General features: G+C 37.3%; 1 protein-coding gene across 1 annotated transcript; it reads right to left on the reverse strand.

Moving 5' to 3' along the window:
* Positions 1-86: 86 nt before the first annotated feature.
* Positions 87-24,183, reverse strand: LOC113098058 (sulfhydryl oxidase 1-like). Its single transcript, XM_026263038.1, has 12 exons — positions 23,815-24,183; positions 22,587-22,687; positions 20,946-20,994; positions 20,586-20,688; positions 19,915-20,005; positions 19,589-19,734; positions 17,510-17,644; positions 16,580-16,709; positions 11,423-11,545; positions 10,183-10,321; positions 8,385-8,561; positions 87-1,727 (listed from the first exon to the last, which is right to left on the reverse strand). The coding sequence occupies exons 1-12, from the start codon at positions 24,101-24,103 to the stop codon at positions 832-834; spliced, it is 2,379 nt and encodes a 792-aa protein (XP_026118823.1). The 5' UTR covers positions 24,104-24,183; the 3' UTR covers positions 87-831.
* Positions 24,184-24,504: the final 321 nt, after the last annotated feature.

The raw sequence follows: 24,504 nt of genomic DNA on the forward strand, positions 1-24,504 counted from the left end.
ATTGGTTTTAAAAATACTGGATATATAATATGCACAAATGTCATGAATCTTATTCCATGGCAGAAAACACATTGGAGTTTTAAAAAGATGTTTTAAGAAAAAGTTTAATCATTTTACCAGCAAAGCACTCCACACAGTTTGAATGTTAATTCTTGCTTATCAAATGGGCAAACCTTAATGTCTGTAATAGTTTCAGGTACAAATTTACATCTTAAAATATTTTTGTGAAAAAATAATATTTGCTCAGAATGTCGCCGTGAGATCACAGTGAAATTTAAGATGGAGTAAACCGACATAAAGTTGTAGCTCTATCAATGAAGGGTATGACAACCACAATAAGTGTTAACTGGGGTCCAAATTCCCCCAAAATATATGCATTTCAAGTATTTTAATTATTTTACTTTAAATAAATGGTTGTGTAAAAGATGCTTTGTTTTTGTGTTAAAGTATTTTATATAAATTAAACTATATAAAATGATTGGTGCCTTTAAAAATTATGTGCACTAAAAGTTGAATAATTCTTCAATGAGTGGTCAAATAAACAAATAAAAGACATCAATAACGATTATCATTTTTCCATCGCCAGATGCTTCAAAGAAACTCACAGGAGGAGTATAAAAAAAAAATAATAAAAAAAAAGAGACCAAAGGCAAAGGGTCTTTAAAACAACACTTTGGCATTAATTACCATCAAAAATTTAAAACAGTACTTCATAACCTCTCGATTTCTGTGCATACTTTGGTGCTGAAGCTGACGGTTTCTCTAGTAGCCACAGATTGTGAGATTTAGTCATTCCTCTGCAAAAGTATTAGTTTGCACTGGAGCGATGCTCTAGGGCAGAGACAATTTAGCACGTCGCAGCTTTATCCTCAGTTTGAAATACAGGTACATGGCGAGCAGACACATGGTGGAGAGGAGGTACAGCAGGACACAAAGGCTCACATCCAGCCTGGAGAATCCCACGCTGAGCAGGGACATCCAGTGCTTGTTGTGGGGTCTGGGGTACGGCTCTATCCTGACCCCGGCGCCAAGGTTCTCTTCCTGGCTTCCCAGGTCTCGCTTCACCCTCCAGCCTCCCTCAAACTGGAGGTCTTCCACATCCTCCTTCTTCTTCAGACTTCTCTGTCGCACTATGCCGGATATGGCCGCAGCTCGAAGGGCTTTGGCTTTATAGTGTTGCTTCACAAATAAGTCCAGGTCTACTATGTTTTCCTGGGGCTCCCGTAGTTTCATTCCCACAATTTTTGGTTTGCGTTGGGACTGTGGCCGCTGTGGCTTCTCCCAAGGTGCCTGGTTATCAGCCTTGTCTGCTCCAGCCACCCCCATTCTCTCTAAACCTGCAGGGTATGGGTCACCTGTCTGCTCCTCCATTGCTTGTTCTTCCTCTTCATCCTCCTCCTCCTGCTGCTCTTCTTCTTCTTCTTCTTGAGGTTCTTCGGCAGGGCGGGTGTCTAGAACCTCTCGAGCTTTCCTTTCCATCCCACGTCTGGCTTCTTTCTCCATCTGAGCTGCTGTGAGTCGGTTCCTCTGATGGATGAGAGCTTGGGTTTCGTCCTGCAGGTAGTCCATCAGAATGTGAGCTGAGGAAAAGTAGTGTCGGAGGAAGGTCAGCACCTCCTTTTGGTCCCAGTGGTGCTCACCAGTCTTTTTTAATCCATGACAGCTGGGACACAACTCCGGAGACGGCCACTGAATCTTAGGGAAATGGGGGTCTTCACTAAGTTCTCCTGTGTGGGATAAGAAAAACAGCTTTTAGGAGTTTCATAATTTCATAAACAGTCATCCTCATTACAGTAAAACAAAAAACTACAATATATCAGCAATTATATATTGCTGTATGCATCATGGTACTTTTGTACAACATTTAATTTATTCTGGTTTAAGTAAAATTTAGACATTTTCGTTTCTAATACAGGAAAATTAAAGAAATAAGAATCAAATGAGAACAATTATTGAGAATAACAAATAACAAACCTCAAAAGTAAATTGCATATATTAAATCAGCAATTTAAGGGAAAAATGTGATTGTTATGAAACTGCAAACACGGCAAAAGCCTAAAAGGCTTCGTTTGTACATAATAACATCATATTTCTATTAAAATGTATTACAATGCATTAATTTTGTAATATATATTTATATGTTTTCATGAGATTCACTTGCTAATCCATTGGAAGTCTCAAACATTTCTTAAACTAGGCTTAAAACAGGCTTGAACCCATTTTAAAAAGATTAATTATTAGTGGGAAAAGCCCAAATGACACATTAATCAATTCGGAGTTGACAGGTTAACATTAGATACCTGGAGAAGAACACTTTTCTCAGAATTACCCACAATGTTCTAATTTACCTAATATATTATATGATCATATATTCAAATGTTGACATCAGTATTTAGTTTTATAAAAGTATCTGAAATTTTGTAGATTCAAATCTGTTTTAATTGGTTACAGTAAAATTCATATCAGAAAATAAATGGGAAAAAAGAAATGAAAAGAAATTTTGCCTAACCTTGAGGTGCTGTGTGAACAGAGTGTGTATGTGTGTGTGTGTGTGTGTGTGTGTGTGTGTGGCAGTTCTAAAGACATGATCAATAGACCTGTGGGCACTCCCAGAGGGAGGATCGTGAAGATAATAGATGAGGTTGGGGTGAACAAGACACCCCTCCCCATCCAAACGCACACGCAGCGACCCCTTCTCTTCACACCCCCTGTGATCATGCCACCATCTCCAAATTGAATATGAAAGCCAGCACCTCTGGGCTGCAGCTCTCCCTCTAATGAATTACTATTTTTTCCCTTTAGATATTTTCCTTTCCTCCCTCCCCTAAACACCACCCCAGGTGGAGGCATCCGCTAATAAATTGCTTGTGGCGGATGTCACTGGGTGGTCGGGACACTACAAGAGGTGGCAGCAGCGTTTAGTTTACATCCCTCCCCCATCTCTTACGTAGATTAATATGATGTATATATGCATGTGTGGATGTACTCTGCATAACGCACTTTACATAAGAGATACATCAATTTTAATATGCGTCTGGGGGAATCCAGGGGTCTTTATGCATGGCTGTGATGTGATGCAATGCCTAGGAAGATCTTACTTTTAATCATGGAGCCCTTCAGCACAAAGGTGACTTCAGCTGTAGCACTGTTAACATTGATGCACAGCTTGCCAGGGCGGTGCATTAATATTCATGCATGTGAATAGAGAAGGACGCGTCATGCAGGACAGTTCCAGTAAGCGTCAGTGAATCGGAGTGCCGACATGTGGGCAAGGCTCCTGTGTTCAGATAAAGGGAGGATTGGAGGATTGACTAAACAAATGCAAAACAAAGCATTTTAAGAGAACCAGAGGATGAGACAGAGGAAAAAAGACGGAGCAATAGTTGTGTTTAGAATGGCATACTACAATACTAATTTTGTAGTATGCAAATAATGCAACCAATGCCCATATAAAAGTAGCCTAAACTGCATGAAAAATGTCTCCCACAATGGAAATGCCTGACTTGACTGCCATTTTCAGTGTGACAAATGCACAAAGTCAATCGTCATTTTTTTTTAAACGCTATTGTGTATTGTGTATACTTATAAGTATTAATATTAACACTTTAGGAAGCACATATTCACTATTAACAAAATCAGAATCAGAATGAGCTTTCTTTGCCAAGTTTTGAGCTCTTGGTATAAGCATACATACAAACATGAGATTAAGAACAGAAAGAACATTTAAATAAGTAAGTAAGACTAAGGAAAATATAATACTGTGGTATACATCTGGGACAGAAGATCAATGTATATTTAATGTATACACAGCTGTATAAAAAAAAATATGTATATGTATTTACATAATACTTGAGAGAGGGAGGCAAAAGAATTACGAAATGAATTACAGAAGACAGGTGGTAATTTATGTGTTAGGTGATTAAGCTGGAGATGGCATGTTTTTATGTCTAGATGTTCAAGTGCACAGAGACCTGCAACGTCTGCTTACAGGTGGAGGCCGGGGTGAGAGGGGACTGTGATGATGTTACCTGCCCGTTTCTTCACTTTGAAGTTGTACAAGTCTTGAAGGTTGGGCATGTGAAAACCAATTATCATTTCAGCTGTCCTAACAGTCTGCTGCAGTCTACTTATATCGGATTTGCAGTTATCAGTAAAACTAAAACCATTGGCTAAAAATTGATTCTCCACAGTGCTGGGGATAGGGTCTTGTAGATGGGGGCGGCTTTTAGGCCCTTCCATGTAGGGTCATTGCTTGATAACTGTTTTTTTTTCTCTCCAGCTTTTCAGAGAAGCATCTTTCAGCTATGCTTATCTTGAGTTTTGCACGGAACCAAGGTTTGTCAATGTTAAATAGGCCCTGGTGGGAACACACGTCCTCACAGAAACTGATGTAGGATGTCATGGTGTCTGTGAGCTCATCCAGATCAATGGCTGCAGCCTCAAAAACACTTTAATAAGTGCAGTCGAAACAGGCTTGTAAATCCTACTCTGTTTCATTAGGCCATCTCTTTACAGTTCTTACTACAGGCTTAGCAGATTTAAGTTTCTGTTTGTAGGCTAGTAGAAGAACCAAACAGTGATCAGACAGTCTCAGAGCCGCTCGGGGGACAGAGTGGTATGCATCCTTTAAAACTGTGTAGCAATGGTTCAGTATATTGCTGTACCTGGTTGGCATGTGATGTGCTATCTGTATATAGGCAGTTCACAGGTGAGATTAACTTTATTAAAATCACCGAGAATGATAATGAAAGAGTACAGGTAACGCTGCTTCGTTTGTGTGATCTGATCAGGCAGATGTTCTAGCACTGCGCACACATACGCATCAGGAGGAATGTAAGCACTCACTAGAATAAACGAGGAAAACTCTCGCAGCTAATAAAAGGCTTACAGTTAATAAAGAAAACTTCCAAATTTAGATTCGGAGATTTGCCATATTTGACGAATACTTTTCAGCAGAGTCCTAAAATAAACTCCTAGTTATTGCTTATTAATAGTAAGGTAGTTGTTGTAGTAGGTAGCATGCAGAATAAGTCATTAATATGTGCCTTATAAATACTAATAAACAGCCAATTTGCTAGTAACATGAATGCTAATAATAAGCAACTAATTAATAGATTATTGTTTTCCCAAATCTAAAGTGTAGGTAGTTTTTTTTTTTTTTAAATGAGCCCAATATAATAAGATATAATATATAATATAATAAGATATAGAATATAATAAGAACACATTAAAAACGGCAGAGAAACATGCTAGCAACCACCTATAACACCTTTGCAATCACCAACCATACACTGTAGCAACTCAATAAAAACCTCTCAAAACACCTGATCAATTACATAGCAACGTCCTAGCACACACCTAGAACAAACTAGAAAATAAAATTACATAGAAACTCACTAGAACCTCCCAGAACACTGTATTAAGCACATAACATTCCCTAGCAACCACACAGAACACCTCAGCAAGTAGTAACCACATAGCAATTTGTTAAAAAGACTCTCAGAATACCTTATTAACGACATAGCAATGTCCTAGCAATCATCCAAAACACTCTAACAAGTAGTAGCTATACAGCAACACATTAAAAACCTCAGCAAATGTAGCAGTAGTAGTAAAATTTTATTCAATGCCATGTCAGGATCTGAGGCTATTTTCATGGCAAAAACTCAAAAAAAAACAAAAAAACAAAATCATTACTTAAGTCCTTAAGTGAACTAATTTCATAAAAGAGCTTTCTACTTGCATTAAAACCAGGACAGTCTAAACGAATGTTTCCTTAGCAATTGTATAGCAATGTCCTAGCAACAACAAAGAAAACCCCAGCACATATCAACCACATCTTACATTGCTTCCTTAATTTTGACAACTACATAGCAACAACCTAGCAACCACAAACTACATAGTACATAATTAAAAACCTATCGGAGCACCTTATCAACAAATAGCAATGCCCCAGCAAGTATCAACCACATCTAACATTGCTTCCTTAATCTTGGCAACTGCACAGCAATGCCCTAGCAAACCTCTCTGAATACCGTAGCAGAGCATAGCAATGCCCAAGCAACCACACAGTACACAGCAAGTAGCAACCACATAGCAGCATCATTAAAGGGTTAGTTCACCCAAAAATTAAAACGATGTCATTAATGACTCACCCTCATGTCATTCCAAACCTGTAAGACATCTGTTCATCTTCAGAACACAGTTTAAGATTAAGTTTAATTCTACTTGACCCTCTGATATCACATGGACTACTGAAGATGTTTTTCTTACCTTTCTGGACATGGACAGTATACCGTACACACAGCTTCAATGGAGGGACTGAGAGCTCTCGGACTAAATCTAAAATATCTTAAACTGTTATCCGAATATGAATGGAGGTCCTACGTATTTGGAAAGACATGAAAGTAAGTTATTAATGACATAATTTTCATTTTTGGGTGAATTAACCCTTTAATAATTTCCCTGAACACCTTAGCAACCACACAAAACACCCCTGCATCGTGTTACTTTATAATTTTTCCTTAATTTTGGCAGATGGATCAAATAATGAGTTTAGGTAAAAGAAATATATATAACAAAAAATATTTGTTGCTGAGAAAACAAACTGACAGCATTTGCTGAATTAAACAAGCAATGTTGCAAGATCACATGCTGCATACTATTTCTCATACTATATATAAAAAAATAAATAAATTGTGGGCAGTATACATCAAAGTATGCAATAAACCAGGATAGAATTAAGAGTGTAAATAAAGAAGCTCCCCAATCGGCTTCACAAAGGTAAACTTATTTGTCTTCCGTAGACATCTCCTCCCTCAACAAGTGGCAGCAGAGCTGGGCTAAAGTTTGTTGCCTGGGCCTTTATGCCAGTTAAATTAATTGTGCAGCAGTGATACTAATAGGCCAATATTTATGCCTGGTTAGCTGTGTGTGTGTGTGTGTGTGTGAGGTGGGAGGGAGGGAACTACTAAAGATGCTAACGATCAGGAGGAGGAGGGTCCCTCTTGGGAACTGAGAGGAATAAAGGGTGTCGGAGGGTAGAAGGCAAAGGAGGAGGAGGGGGCAGTGCCACCCACCTCACACACACTTTGTGTAAGCTACTTGGGCCAGAGATTACAAATCAGAGGAAGGCTTGATGCTGGCGGCGTAGCGTGTGCCACCTGCTGTCCCGGCCGTCTGGGGAATAGAGGGCCGTGTGCCCCAGGCAGGACACACTGTTATAGTATCAATTGTCAAGCGGCTGGAATGACTCTCCTGGGACTTGAGAGACAGTGAGACCTAATTAGCAGAAGTGAGGGGAGACCAGGGAACACAGAAGAGCCATGGGGGGACACACATGGGGGACACTTTTGTCCAATTATTCATGACTTCATGGTTGGTAAAAAGGGACAGACGCTAAAGAGGCAGGCGAAATCAAAGGATGACAAACAAATGAATTAAGCAAGTGTGAAGAGAGGCAACTAACTCCTTTTATAGCCCTTACGGACAACAGCCATGCGAGCTGACAGCCTGTCAGAAAGAACTAAGATTTTATTTATGAAATGTCAACTCCGTTCACTTTTACTAGGGAATTCTAACCAAATATTTTAAGATTAAAAAACACAAATGTTCCTACCAGAACAATAAAGGAGTATAACATCAAAATAAAATAAAGTAAAATGGAACAGAGGGTGTGAAAAATAGAAAAAGGGATGGATGTCAGTGTAGGGAGAGAGAAATACAGAGATAGACAGATAGAAAGGAACAGGACAGCTGGTGTCTGCTCAGAGGATCGTTGAATTAAACGGATTTTAAGGGAAGAAGCTCCACTGGCTCCTCTGAAGGTGAAGAAAAACTTCTGGTGTTTCCCCCCTTTTTTTCTTCTACTCTATACCATGGACAGCAGTGACAAGACTGAATGATATCCTTGGTTTATTATGGCACCCAAAAAGTATTTGGACACACTTAAAAACCATACCAAGTGGCCTTGTACAGAAATATAGCACAAACAAGCCTGTCAAGAAAAAGGTTTATTAGATTTTTAATTATGAGGTGGTAGATATACGGTTCAAAATGTAGACAAAAAAATAGTATGACACTTTCAAGTCATATGTACATAGATAACATGATAAATGACACCTATGGTTACTCTGCTAGGATGCCTGTGTGAGACTGAGGGAAACCGACTTCAAATAATCAACTAAAAATCACCCTGACGCCACCAACTGGTTAAAAAGTAATCACAAAAATTGCTCAGAAAAATGTTTTTAGTGCAGTAAATTGAAGCGTGTACTTTCAACTTTAAGTGAAAAAAAAACAACACTGTCCAAATACTTTGGGGCAACTGTATAACTGTATAATTTGTTTAAAACTTTACATTCGTTTACACTGAAAATACCGACCTGCCAGACGGTTGTTGACCCGGTTGTGGCGAGACCACAGCCAGAGGACAGCGGCAGACAGGGAGGTCACATGATCCATGCTCTCCTGGGCCATAGCCTCAAAGTGAGTTGCACATGGCCTGCACCCGAAAAAACTGCTGACATAACCTCTCATCGCCTGCAACACTTCCTGAGGATCTGAGATCAAGAGACAGAGAGAGAAGAAAGAAAAGAGAAAATGGGCAAAAAGGAAAACAAATCATTGCAAGAAAAGTACTGACAGTTTTGGGTGTATGAAGCATATGAAAAATATTTAATCATCAATATATTATAATATCATGCATTAGTATAATTATTTTATTTTATGATATTATATACTTATGATATTACAGTAAATTAATCACTTATTGTAGTATAAATAATGAAAAACCACTAACAAGGCATATTTCCTCAATAGCAGCTTCAACTGTATATCTCCACAAGCAAATCATAAACAATCCGAAAATGTTGCAACCATTTTCAGACACACAATAGTCCACTAACCCAACCAACCTCTGGACCCCAGATTAGCCTACATTAATTCTTGTGAATCTATTCTCTCAAAAACTTCTCTTTTAGAAGTTAGTTTGGTGTTGTAGTTAGTACACTGAATTATGTCCACCAGCTAAACAGAAATAAAGAAGAGCATTGCCAGTAGACAGATGGACCCCCCCCGTCCCTGACCTTCCATCTGCAGGTTACATGACCCCCCCACCCCCCTCCCCACCCGCTCACACAAACACAAACATGCATCCACATGCAGACGCCCCCTCCACTTCTCTTCCGCCCACTATAATCTGCTGGATTAAGTGTGAGTGGAGAAGCGGTGTTCACTGGGTTTTATGTTAACCCTTCAGATTCCAATAATCTAAACAAATCCCTCTCTTCTACCTAAACACAATTACTTTTCCAGCAGCAAAACAAGGCCTAACAATAACAGTGACACACTGGTTTCCTGGAACATGACACTCCATGTATATTTGTATGGGGTGAAGATAGATTTTGAAACAAAAAGCACCATAAATATGCATGCACAGACGGCCACACACAGCCCAGTACAAATGCATGTCGGCCTTCTTTACATAATAGACAGGGCTCATCCATCTCAAAAGGGCCTTGAAGGTTAACATAGGGCAGCTGATGGCCGCTCTTGAGGTCAACTAGACCCAAGCTTCATTAGACCACTTACAGCGTTTCATTTACATGAGCCCAGAATATGTAAGGTCTATAGCAAAAACATGCACACATAGTTTCATTGATTAGTTTTTCCCAACACATTGCATTTCTGCAAGATGATGGTGCTTTTTATTTAAAATCATTAAAACTTCATGAAGTCAATTGATCTTTTTCTCTTTCTTAATACTCAAATTTACATTTATGCATTTGGCAGACGTTTTTATATACAAATCAAATCTACTGTTTGAGCTACAGAAACACGGTTTCTTATCTTATAGTAAACATCAGTGCACAATACTACAAAGAACATTATTTCATAAAAATGTACTGATCAACTTTCTTATTTGGCCATGTTGACTTCACAGTCTTTCACAAATGACTGCTAATTCTGGTATAGAACAGACACTTTTCACAATAATATTAATTCCCAATAGATAAAATTGTCTCGCCTCTTTTTTTTTTCTCATTTAATATTCTGTTTCACTCTGAAATATGTCATTTTACAGAAGTAATAAGGGTGTCGAATGCCATTTAACATAGTCTGGGCTTTCACTAAATAACTAATACTGCGGTCTAGTTGAGGCGTTGTGCATGTTAAAAGTACCTGGGAAGCCCATTTCTTTAGCCTGCACTGTGAGCACATGGAAGAGGGTCCAAAAGGCGCAGGGGTATCCACGGTAATGGGATTGAGATCCTTGGCAGCCCACCCACTGTACACCCTCGGGCAACACTGCATCACTCGTCTAAAAGCACACACACACATACAGACATACGGTCTCAATTGACTTGTGTTTCACTTAAACAACAAGAATCAATTGAAAACAATCAATTTTCCTTTCAGTCACTCTTCAAATGAAGTGAGGTGGATACTGCAGTTAAAGCAGGTATGACTGTTAGAAGCCGTAAAATCTCTTCAGGGATCATTTTCAATCATATTTCACTTCATGCATAATTAAAAGCCCATATCAGACAGCATTAAACCCTTTGGCCTGTTTTGGAATTAATCCAGACCTCCCACTGCTCGGTCTCCTGTGCAGAGTCACTCAGCAGTTGATTGGTGGGTGTGTCTATAAGAGGCGATGATCTTGATGACAGCAGGTTCCTTATAGGATGCCTTCCTACTTCCTCATTGATTCATTGACTGGGGGGCTAAAAGCTAACGATGTCACTAACTGCTTCTGTGTATGTTTGTGTGTGTGGGCATCTAAGCTTCAGCAACTTGACAGCATTGTAAAACCTTGTTCAACAACAACAAAAAAAATTATTCTGTCATTTACTTTCTTTGACTGACTTTACTCACACAAGATGATATTTGTAAGATGTGTTTTTTGTCCATAAAAATGAAAGTCAGTGCAGCTTAATTTATTTTGGACGCCACTGATTTTCCCTGTATGAACAAAAACTGTTTTAGGGTGAACTATACCATTGAGTGAATCTCTTTTTTGACTACATTTGAACATTTAACCATAGTGCATCATCACGTTTAGCCATATGGTATTTTAGCCATATGGTATTTTAATGCAAGCTGCATATGGTGTTGAATGCCATGGCTTAAAATTGTGCTTGTAGTGGCTTGAACAGTTCAAATTGATGTTTTAATAAATTTACATGAGTGACAGCATCCCAATACACTGACCTCATGATGACCCAAGTCTAAGTGGAGAAATGATTATGTCAAGGTATTGACCTTTTTAAATAAATCAAGTAGTTTGCTATATCAAATGTCTGGTTGTCGTCAAAATTCTAATTTATCATTACTAATATCATTTATAGCTCTAAAATAAAATAAATAAATAAAACAAAAGCACTTTCTGGAGATGTACGTTCTGTTAAGCTCGTCTAACCTGCGCAGTGTTGTCCAGGACGTCTCTAAAATCACTGTATTTGATCTCTGTCCCCTTCTGTTGTTGTAACCAGCTGTCCACGGTCTTCAGTGCACTCTTTACAGATGGACGACCTGGGAAATACTACACAGACAAAGCACATAATCACATAGACAGTCATGCACTTGTGTTTGGGACAAGGCTAGGCTAAAACAGCTCATCATTTACATGAGTCCTTTTAAACCTAATAAACGTGACAGCTATTTCTGCAGCACCAGTAGCTGTTGTCAAATGGTAAGATCACTAGATTTGCTAATGTGCTACTAGAAGACGCTAAGTGGCTGAAAATGCACACTGCAAAGCTCTGAAGATTTACAGTCAGGGAGAGCAATGAGAAAATGCTCCTTTAAAGATAAATAGAGTTTCAAGGCACATTAACAATTATACAATTATTAACAATAATAATATTAATAATACCAATAATAATTAAGACTTTATTGTGATTACTGTTATTCATTCCACATTAAACAGTAAAAATATAATAATAATTATTATTATTATTATTATTAATTGATTGGTCAATTTATTATTATTATTATTATTATTATTCTATTAACAAATACATTGTGTTTTTTGTTTCTATGGTTTAAAAACAGCTTTGAATAATGCATTATTTATTCTATAATAATGATAATAATAATAAAACAAATAACAATCACACCACCATTATTATTATTTTACACACATTATTAAACACATTAACCAATAAAAACTTAATTATTACTATTATTATTAATGACCAATTTATCTATTATTATTATTATTATTATCTAAAAAAAAATACTGAAAGATATGAAGAACACAAAGAATTAATGAATGAACGAATGACAAATAATAATATTTAAAGTATATGTTTTCATTGTTCTGTAGTATTAAAAAGCAACACTGTTGGTAAACGCTTCTTTTCTTACACCAATAAGAAAGAACTCAAATTAATAGAGTTAAAGATTGTGTGTGTATGTCTCTGGAAGCTCAGTGTAGTAATGATCAGCCTGAGCTGTGTGGCACGAGGGAATGGACAGATTCAATGGCCCTGGATGGATGCCAGTGCTGACCTTACAATTCTGTGTTTGAGCTGAGGCCACAAAGCCAACGCTAACACGGCTCCATAAACACAGCCACATTAGCGCAGGCCAAGGCCTGTGTGTCTGAGTGTGTGTTTGTGGGGAGGCCCCACTGGATCCCAGAGGTGCACCTTTCTTTGATTTGTGCTCTTGCGTCTTTTCAATTTTCCTGTGGCCATCTGTTTAGCAAGGCGTTGCCTTCTATTCATCACCCTCTAACAGGATCTCTATTAAAACTCAGCTCACTTAAAAAGGCCTTGAAGAGATTTACTTAACCCCAATGCACCACTCCATTCTGATTTGTTTCCTTAATCTGGGAGATTCAGCCATTGAGGACGCAGCCAAGGCGAAAAGCTAATCAGAGCTGCACAGGTGGGAAAAGGAGAAAGTATCTACTCCTTCTCTGTGTGTGTGTGTGTGTGTGTGTGTCATTGAATAGAGAGCTGGGTGTTGAAGAGGGTAATCTGAGATTGCTCAAACAAAAGGCATTGTTCAAAACTAGGTGAAAACTCGGAATCTCTACAAATCGAAACAACAAGGGTGATGTGAATAACTCTCCGGGGTTCTGGCAGCAGGAATCATTCCGTCATACTGCGAGGTCTCTTTAAGAGTTGCAAAGAAAAAGTAAACAGACAAATCATAATAGACTCAATATTTGACCTAGTTAATATTTTAAAGGAGAACTAAAAGTATAAACTGAGAAAGGAAAACAATGCTGTGGCTCACACACTTTGATATACAGTGCCTTCGAAGTATTTAGACACTTGGGCAAAATTTATACTATCGTTTAAGGGTTTGGTGATTAGTACGGTTTTTTTTTGGTTTTTGAAAGGATGCATTAATTTGATTAACAGATTAAAAGTGATAGCAAATACATTTATAATGTCAATATTACAATGATATTTAACAATAATACAATTTTTATGGTAAAAAAAACGTTTTACAGTTTTAGTGAGCATTAAAAAAAAAAAAAAACTTTCCAACCCCAAACTTTTGAACAGTATGTTGTATGAATGCAATTGCATTATATATCGAAAGTAGCATTTAATTCAGAGAAATTCAAATCACAAACACAATTTTTACGTTTCAAGCAGTTTGTTTTAAATGGATATTGTCAATACAGAGTTACTTTGTTAATGAAATCTAATGCATTAAATAATGTTAAAGACCTGAGCCTTATTGTACAGTGTTACTGATAACACAGACATACTATTCAGAAATTGTTCTGTTACTGTATTTGGTTGTCAAAAGTTACATGCCTATAATTAAATGTGATGTACTACGTACACCTATGAGAACTTAAGGGGAACTGACTTCACGCATCATTAAAATTAAACCAGTTTGTCAAAGTTAACAGCAAGAATGGCTCAGAAAATCATTAGTTTGCAGATGCCAAGATACTTTGCCATCTAATGCAATGAAATTCAGACATTTTTAAGAGTTGCTTAAGTGTCTAAATACTTTGTGACTGCTGTAGTGTTTATCTTTTCAAGACACTCTGTTATTCAGACAGGTTTTCCCAAAGTATACTGTCAATCATGTTGTATGAGAGTATATACAGTAGCCTCTGCATATTCCATCTACGAAAGCAAGGATATAGATCACTAACCACAAACAGCCCTTTCCAATCACTGTCCTTACTGTTTCAGCCCCCCACCCCCCCGCTCTCTCTTCTTCCTCCCATTCGAACCATGACAATCCACTTCACCCTAGCAATATGTCATCTCCAATCCGATTAGTATCAGCATTTGAGAAAACCACAGCCTCTCATTCTCTGCAGAGGTTCAAAAGGGAAGGCATCTGTCAGCCCAGCCCTGAAGACAACTCCGGTTTAATCTCACTCTCTGGGACACATATACAAGTGGGCCATGTAAAAGCCATCTAAACTGTTTCCCTTTTATCACAGCGCAACCCAACAGCAGGTGCTAGTTGTTCAGTAACATCAGGGTCTCTGAAGGTTGTTAGAATGAAAATAGGAAATGCACAGTCAGTCATTGAGGACACCATGGCTTCAGATAAAACATGGAGTCATGGTTGAATCTAGACCTCAAATTTTATTCTCTACCGCTTGCATGGCGGGAAGCCTCTTTTAAGAAAGCAGGATAAAGATGGCTAATCCTAAAACCTCTTTGTAATGCTCTCATGTCTCCAAAATCCACTCTTTTAAACCTAAAATACAAGTTCTGATTCATACAAATCTGGATTGTGCTGCAAACCCAGATATGTTAAGATAATTTAAGATTTAAGGTTAAATCACACACACACACACACACACACACACACTATGTATGCGAACATGTTTACTGTTCTAAATGAATATATGCTAATCTATATGTATCTATATCTATGTATACTATACTGTGCTATTTATATAAATTAAAAAATAATGAAGGTATCTGACGGAGCTTAAAATCTCAACATAAAAAAAAAAATTGTATTCATATTCATATATATATATATATATATATATATATATATATATATATATATATATATATATATATATATATATATATATATATATATGAATAACAAATTGTATGGATATATTTATATTAGAATAAATTCAATTGTAATATTTCAAAATATTGTTTGTATGTTTAATTTTTTTTTACTGTATTTTCAAACAAAATTAATGCAGCCTTGGTGAGCATAAGAGACTGTTTAAAAAAAAAAAAAAAATTGTAGTGTACATACATATATGTCTATTTTTTGGTCTATGGGCACAGAAAAGTCCTGGGTCACCTGGTGGAGGAGGTTCAGGATGAGGGGGGCAGGTTGTGAGATTCACAGGATTATCCTATTAGACCAGTCTGCCTGCATTCTAAGCATCTTAATCTAAAGCATCAAAACCTATAAGCAAACGAACTGAGTTTAGTATTCAAGCCACTGTATAGATCTTCAACTCAGAACACGGAGTGTGTTTGTGTGTATGTGTGTGTGTGTGTGTGTGTGCTTGTTCCTCCGTGCCACCATTAATCTCTCCATGCTTTGCTTTAGTGGGGTTAAACACTTCCTCTTCACAGTGTGTCAATTAATGCAGCCTGCGTGTCTGTTTAACAAGGCAGCTCAAAAGAGCAAGCTAAAAACAGCAAGGACACTCTGAAGAGGCCCAGCTAAGGCTGGAATACCAGAGGGAGCTGGGAATACTGACAAAAGTAACCACAGTTAATGTGAGGCCTGCCCAGGGCCCCTGCCACTCCTCCAGGCATCTGCGTAGACCTTCCCCAGAGAGCCCTAAATAATCAGTGAGATTGGCAGTGCTACGCTGGACAGACACAAAGCCAGCGAAAGGTCATTGTCTCAGACCTCATCAAACAGATCTGTGGCACGCGTCTGGTCCAGTAGAGAATGGGTCAGTAGAGAGCATACAAAGAAATGAATGCATCTCAAAATATTGTCAAAAATATTGAAGTCAAATTTCACCCACATAAAAAAAACATTATAAACAAGGAAATATTATTAAGTTAAATAATTTAATTAATTCAGCTTTTCATATGCATTGCATGTTTTAAAGAAAAGAAATCCCAGCCTTAATCATTTTCATTTAATAAAAAAAAGAATGTTGTAAAAACATTAGTTAAACAAGTCCTTTGAAATTCTTCTTCAGCCCTTTGATCAGTGGTTTGAAAAGAATATGAAAAATAATGTGATGGAGCAGAACATCACAGCAGTCAACAGGAATGTCTGGGATGTATCCTTAAATGTCAGAAATAAGCAGTTTTATAAAATCCTGATGTGTAACTATTTCAGCAACTGCTGTAGCATGTTTGTCATAAGTCCTGATATAATTTCATCCGGATATATTTTCACCATGACCATATTTTATACTTTCTAAAACTTGACTGATCTCTAATATCTTTCAACAAACACTGAACATCTCTAAGTTCATGCTTGAAACACATCTTGGATTGAAATGTTCAATGTATCTCCCTCTAGTGGTTTGTTCTGTGAACTGACTAGGCTGATATATATGATATAATGCCATGATATAAAATAATTCAAGTAAATGTTTTGAGTGTGTGTGTGTGTGTGTGTGTATTGACGTGATCACCTTTGCCAGTACATTTATGTACTTTTTGAGTGCAGTCAGATCATTTCCACTGATGCTGGTGTGTCCAGACAGCTCTACACGCAGAGAGTAATGCAGCGCTGATTCCAAATCAGACATATACACACGCGTCCTATAGGAACAAACACACAAAAATATATGTAGGAATATAAGTGTGCACCATTTATTCATGAAAGACAACCTTGAAAGAGTCCACATGATTCAGTCAACAATTTTGGTAAGACTTCAACTATAATAGATCATTCTTGTACAAAACGTTTTTTTACATTCTATGACACTTAACAAATAAAACATAATACATGTTTAAGTATGCCTTTATTTATTTAAATATTAAATAATAAGACTTAATAAAAATATCAGCAAAATTGGAATGCTCTAACATTTCAGTGCATTTATCTTAAGTAAATAATTGTTATATTACTTGCATTTATATATGCATTTGGCAGATGCTTATATCTTAAAAAAAAAAAAAAAAGAAAAAAGTGAGGTGACATTCAGCCAAGTATGGTGACCCATACTCAGAATTTGTGCTCTGCATTTAACCCATCCGAAAATGCACACACACAGAGCAGTGAACACACACACACACACACTGTGAACACACACCCGGAGCAGTGGGCAGCCATTTATGCTGCGGCGCCCGGGGAGCAGTTGGGGGTTCAGTGCCTTGCTCAAGGGCACCTAAGTCGTGGTATTGAAGGTGGAGAGAGAGCTGTTCATGCACTACCCCCACCCACAATTCCGTCCGGCCCGAGACTAGAACCCACAACCCTTCGATTGGGAGTCCAACCCTCTAACCATTAGGCCATGACTTCCCCTAAAGTTATCTATCCTGTTTGAGTTACAGGAATGCACTGAATTGAAATGAGGCATTAATATATAAAATAACTCTGTCAGTTTGTGTGCACTAACTTGTTAAACTTCCTCCATTCCTGTAGAGTTGAGTTCTTGAGAAGATCAGTGATGGGAATCTGGGGTTTGCCAGTCCGCACTACCCCAGGCAAACTCTGCAGGGCGTAAGAGTAAAAGGTACGAGCTTCCTTGAGTCTGATGGAGGAGGAGAAAGAGGAGTGAGGGCCCGCACAACTACTAAATATAAATCTCAAGTATGTGACATGTGACAAATATAATGTGGAGTGGAGTAAAGTGTCATGTCTGCCAGACTCCAGGAGAGCTCAGAGTCCTTGTTTTACAGAGCTACTGTTTATTAAATCAGTTCAGTTTGAGACAGGAATTAAAAGAAGAATTAGGGTTAAGGTTCGGGTCTGGATTAGAGTCAGAATTAGGGTTGAGACAGTTACTCTGCATCCAAATATACCTACCAAATACACAGAATACACAGAACTGATAAAACAGCAGATGAAATATGAACTAGTGCATCCGTCATGGCAAAAGCATGCAGTGAAACTACATACATACAGAACATATTGGTTCATGAAATACATTCTTTATCAAATGCATTATATTGACAATATTTACATTTGGACAGCTTTTGAGTTAGGGCTGGAAGTAGAGTTATAGACAGAAATTGATAGAAATCATTTAATTTGTGACCAAAGAGATTAATATATTGTCCAGGCAGATTCATCAGCTGACGTTTGAACATTTTGAGATTTGTTGTTTAGTTCATATTTTGAATTTGACAGAAATACTCATAACAAGGAGGGCTGAAAAAGAGTGCCCTTGTTTGACTGATTAACAGAAGTGTAACTTTGCCTCATTGTCAATTCAAAAATATGCTAACCTCGTAATTCAAACCTTTTTTTTTAACAAATCTAGAAGTTCATAGTATTAAAACATTCCATTATTGCAAAAATATTAAATGCATGTCTGGGAAGGCATTGCACTTATGGCTGCTTAAAACAAGTGAGGTGACTCAAACGTCTCTCTTCTCTAGTTTTCCACTATCATCCATTTATCTTTCTTCCTCAGATGAACAGATGGTGGGCGTGGTGTGCTGATGAGATGTCATCACCGATCATTACTCTCTTCACTAACCCTGGCAAATCAAACAATAAACACCACTGTCATTCCTGTGTCTCCAGCACAGGAGGACACACACTCCCTCATCTATCCAAGCTTCAATCAACCCTCACCGGAGAGATGGGGTGAAGCTTGAGGTCCCCAGGGTCTGACGGCACGCTTCTGAGACCACAAGGACCTGAGATGGTGGAGATAGTGTGTGTGTTTATGATTTTGTGCATGCTACACAGGATCAATCACGCATTCAGACCTGACGGGACGCCATCTGTTGCTCTGCAGAGCAGGGACTGCTTGGCAGGTGAAACCCAGGAAAGGAGCACCATTGTTTCGGCATCGAAAATTAAAACCCCCCTCAACACACACATGCACACCATCAAGGAGGACGGAAACTACATAAACCAACCATAAATCATCTCTCTTTTGCATTTGTCATCTAAAGGGCCCCACACCCGTGCCAACTTATTTTTCTCAAATAAGCATAACAAAGCAAGCAGACCTCTGGTTTATGCTCCCGGTTAGAAATGATTATGAAAGCTCTGTGATCTTGAATAACTGCATGTATTAAAATTCTGTTGTCTCATTAACGTGGCCAGATGTTGCATTATTCTTCCTGCAGTGGCTAATGGTCATAAAACTGAGAAGACGAGATCAGGCAAATGCTAAATGCTTAATTATAAGACTCTAAGAGTAAAATACCTCAGGGTTTAGCTCATGCCAATAAATTGTGAAAGAGGGATTAAAGGTGACCCGTGTAATTTTTGTCCCTACAATACAACTCTATGGAATTTTTTCAGATGCTTCAAAATCTAAGTCTCATCAAAAAGTAAAAGCAACCTTAAGTTTAATTCTTTAATATGATCTTTTTAAGTATGGGGTTTATTAAAAGTGATAGGGATTAGCTTAAGTTTAGTATTAGTTTTCAAACATCCCAAATACTTCTCTTGTTTGTCTTATGAAAACATTCTCTATAGCTGCTGTAGGGCTGTATGAAGGAAATGTTGCACTTACACTTTGAGTCTAGAGATATGTCTGGATGAGTTGTACAGGTAACATGAAGGAAAATCGGTCACACCAAACCTGGACACCAAACTCGTCTCTGTGTCCAAAACCCTGCGCACAGCTATGTTTTCATACTGCAATAAATCCAATGTCACCTAAAAAAAAATAAAAAAAAAAAAAAAAGTGACAGTGTATATCTAAAATGTAAATAAATGTAAATGTTTTGTGTTCCATGAAAGGAATTCAGGCTTGGAAAAAAATGTTGAATAAATTGCAAAATTTTCATTTTTGTGCGAATTATTACTTTAAATGAACCTTGTGTAAACTGATCTCACCTCTCTCCCAACGTAGGAGTCTTTACTCTCAAACACAAGAGCGAGGAGCTTCACATTGTTGATCTGAAAGAAGTTGTCTATCTCTGCCTCACTTTGGAGAGGAAAAAAGATTCAATTAAAATAAAGTTAAGATAATGTAATGCAAACAATGAAAAAAAAAATTACATAGTACATGGTTTTTCTGTATAGTTTTCTCATTTCCTAGGGAGTTTACTAAAAGAATCTTGAGCCTTGAACTAAAACCTTCTTTAACTATGATGGAATTTCTTTCTGAAATTGATAAAAACACTCCTGCCTAAACTATTTCTAAAATTTCTTTGCTCTCTTTATTTTTGGGCTCTCAAGGGACAAAAAGCTTTTCTTGGCATTTCCTGCAATGATTTGACAGATGACACCAAAACAGAGAAACAAGATACAAATCAAGTTTATATCTTGTCATTTTCCTTTCCTATCTGAGCAAACTTTTGCACTGCAGCATCGACTAAAAGCAAACAAAACCTAGATGCTCGCTGACCATTACATGCAAGCATTATTTACTTTACAGGACCATTAAATCAGCAAACAGATGCTAAAAGGTTGACATCCAAACCTTTAAGATTTAAAGTGGAGATTAAAATGAAGATATGCTTTTAAATAGAAGTTGAAAAGTGACTAGGTCATTGTGTTCTGACCTAGCAGTTTCTAAAGGTGGACAAGCAGGCGGCCAAGCCTCGTTGTGCATCTCCAACTTATCGATAATGTAGTGCCGAAGACCTCTCACATCCCTCGGAAATCCTATATGAACATTAAAAAACATGCTCTTATATAGACAAAGGTAAAGTAAATCACAAGTTATATACGTTTTTAAATTACAGAAAATTTTAACAGCATCATCAACAATCCTTACAAATTTCTCCTTGCATGTTCCACAGAAGGAAGAAAGTCAAATGGGTTTGAAACAACATGAGCATGAATAAACAATGAGTGAAATAGTAACATTTTGGGTGAACTATTCCTTTAAGGACACTGGAAATAAAAAAAGAAATGTTTACCTCTGAGCTCCAGGCCCCTGGACTCACTGCTTGAATAAGCAGGGAAGAACTGAGAAAGACAAAGGGAGATCAGTAACAGTGCTACTTGAGCCCTTCAGACTAGCTTCATGCCCGCAAAGCCTCACTGACAGCTTTAGTCAACAGCTCTTCCTTTTACCCCCTTAAAAATATATCAAAGCTGTGGAAGAATTTAACTCTGTCCCTTTATAAGAATGTCCACTTGATTTTACAAGACAAGAACACAAAACTAGCCTAACAAAATCCAGATACAAAAACACCCAAATGGTAAAGGAACATCTGGTGATGAGTTTCCCTGAAGGAAAATTAGAACATACAATAATTCAAGGATTGGCAACAGTGAGTTAAATGCTTATGAGGAAAATGGACAAAGAACTGACAGATTCAGTTCCATCAGTTCTTCCCTCTGGCTTCAGCATAGCCTGTACCCATAGTGCATGACTGAACAAAGAAAAGTTATTCAGAAATAAAATGGATTCATCTGTGTGGAAAAACCTCACAGGTCAAGCTATTGCGCTCTGCAGAGGGCCTCAGTCATGAAACACAAGCAGAATGAATTTCCATGTAAATCAACTGTCACTGCAGCAACAATTTACATAAGAATGGTTTTATGAACAGTGTACACAATTTTCTCATGAACAAGACCCAATAAATGCAGTCTTCCATTTTTAAGTTGTGTTATTCTCTTTCTTTCCATTTTTTTAACATTTACAAAGTTAACAGTGATTATATTAAATGTTTATACTGCTTATCCCACACATAAAGTTATCCAGAAGAGAAAATTGTATTGCTCAGATGTTACTAGCATTTTTAAGAGCTCAGAATATATTTAATCTGTATTAACTTTGTCTTGAATGTTTGATCTCGGTAAGATTTGTTCATGTTTTTGAAAGAAGATTCTCGTGTTCACCAAGGCTGCATTTATTTGATTAAAAATATAGTAAAAAATGTATATTGTTTACAATTTAAAATGACGGTTTTCTATTTTAATGTATTTTAAAATGTATAGTATTCCAGTGATGGCAAAGTTGAATTTTCAACAGCTATTACCCCAGTCTTCAGAGTCACATGATCCTTTAGAAATCATTCTAATATGCTGATTTGCTGCTCAAGAAACATTATTATCATTATCATCAATGTAAAAAACAACCACAACAAAAAACAGTTGTGCCGCTTAGTATTTTTGTGGAAAACACAACTATTTTAGAGGACTCTTTAAGTAAGAGAATTAACTTATTTTGAATACAAATCTTTTGTATAAATAAATGTATTTACAGTCATTGATCAATTTAATGCATCCTTGGTGAACAAAAACAAACATTAAGAACCCAAACTTTTGAACAATAGATTACAATGTTTCCATTCATATTAAAATCTCAGACATGTAATTGTAGAATCTCATCACAAATTATTGAGATCTCTTCTGAAAATCTAGAGGTGAAATTACTAGGGTTTGATTCTTAGGAGGAAAAGTTTCCATTAAATTCACATTGCTTGCTATATGAGTGAGAAATTAAAAACATTTGTGGGTTTTTCTTCCCTACTGGAAAACCAACACTGAACTATAACGATAAACAACCACAAAAGCAACAATAACTGCATGGTCTCTAAATTGCACACTACCTTCAGAGAGGGAAATCCTGTGATGCCGAAATTGGTGCACACTTTTCTGTTGCTTTCATCAGCACAATCAATAGCAGCCAGATCAACAGCAGGTTTCCATTCTACAACAGCAACAAAATACACAATGCAGAGTTTATGATACAGAATCAATGGGAACAGTAGTGTTTTTGCAAACGGATTTCAGTTGCATGTTGCTAAGTTTAAAAAAAAGTCTGTGTTATGACAGTAAGGAGTCTGTGGTTAAAAACATCAAACATCTTTCTGTGCAAATACAACATCAACACCATGTCAAATAGCATCTGGAACAATAAGACCAAAGCAGATTTTCTGATCACCACTGAAGATACTGTGTTCACATTCTCAGCATATGCTCCATTAACCTTTCACAAAGGGGACTTCCAGGTGTCAAAAGAGTGTGTTTTTGATGAACAATGATAATGTCAACCTAGATTAGGCAACTCAAAAACCTCAAGCTTAGAGCAATAGAAGAGGAAAAGATACAGGCGCTTTAAACTAGTCGTATCTCAAAACCTAAATGAACTGCCTACACAGATGATGTCCATATGTTGCCCAAGTAGACAGCTCAATATTTCATTGACAGAATAAGCTGACATGGTAGGTAACTCACTATTTAGACTTAATAGTTTGGAAGCTCACTTGACAGGCCGTTCACTAGTTTTTTTTTTTTTTTTTTGGTGAGCAGCTCAGGTAAACTTTGTTTGTTTATGTGTATATTTCAATACAAAGAAGACAGCTCACTATTATTTAACCTTGTTAGCTGTCTAACAGCTTTTCCCAGTTGGCTCTTAGTTTCTAACTATTAACTGTCCATAAATAAAACTCATCTGTAGGTAAAATAGTCACTTTAAGTTTGCTGCAAACAGTTTGCACAGAATTCAATATGTTTAATTGCGTCCGAGTTAGAATAAAACCCCTTACAAAAATCACTAAGGTACCAAAATCACTTACAACTCATGTAAATTCGCAATAAATATACGTTAAGTAGCCTATCCTTCATGACAAAAGTGGAAATAAATACCAATTACAATACCACAGTGCTAGTGTAGTGACGTTAGCCATATGTTAATTCCTATTAAACCGGCTACCTATGGTAAATTATACTGTAACGGAAGTCCAATTGTTTTGCATTGACGCTGCAGGACACAAACAGTTAATACTGTGCGACAGTAGCGCATCTTCATGATGTGTAAATATGAGAAATACTTACCTTTAATATCTCTGGCGAGGTTTTTCCAGGTGGGTGAGAACGCGACGCAGTGTCCGCACCAGGTCGCGTAAAACTCCACTAGAACAGCCGCAGTGGAGTTAAGAAGCACGGAGTCCACATTCTTCGGTGATAAAATAATAATCTGATCCGATGCGGTGTACAGACCAGCTTCGGCGATTAAAGGATTAAGACTTATAAAAGAAATAAAAACAAATAGGAAAGAGTTTAATGGACTTGATTTGGTTTTTGTCGTGTAACAAGACGTGGCACAGCAGCCCCGCCGCGCCATTTCCCCTGATTTCAGCTCAAACTAAACTAACTCTATTAGAAAGTGATAGAAAGTTTACAGCGACTGGTCGTACGCTCAACTCCCTCCCATTTAACTCTACTCAACTCCCTCTCTCTTTGAACTCTATATAGCGTGCTGTAGCTCACAGCAGTGTTTGTTTTAGGCCTACATATTTTATTTTATTATACGGAGATTACATTAAAACTGTATTGGAAACTTGATGTTCAACTGGTTTTTACGTTTAATTTGAATTATTATTTTTTTGTCCCAGGTGCAATTGTTCAGTCTTAAATCCATTATAAATATATGAATTATGTGTATAAAAATTATAATAGTCCAAAAAAAAAGAGTGCACAAAAAATGTACACAAATAAATCGTAGACTACCTCAAATATTTTTCT

Source organism: Carassius auratus, unplaced genomic scaffold, assembly GCF_003368295.1.
Source record: "Carassius auratus strain Wakin unplaced genomic scaffold, ASM336829v1 scaf_tig00216407, whole genome shotgun sequence".
NCBI classification, from domain to species: Eukaryota; Metazoa; Chordata; class Actinopteri; order Cypriniformes; family Cyprinidae; genus Carassius; species Carassius auratus.

Excerpts from the sequence above, each read along its gene's own strand:
- LOC113098058 (XM_026263038.1), bottom strand. The coding sequence starts at position 24,103 with ATGGCGCGGCGGGGCTGCTGTGCCACGTCTTGTTACACGACAAAAACC. Across the intron at positions 20,995-22,586 it reads CAGGATTTCCCTCTCTGAAG|TTCTTCCCTGCTTATTCAAG; the intron begins GTAGTGTGCAAT and ends TGTCTTTCTCAG. Across the intron at positions 8,562-10,182 it reads TAAAGAAATGGGCTTCCCAG|ATCCTCAGGAAGTGTTGCAG; the intron begins GTACTTTTAACA and ends TCTTGATCTCAG.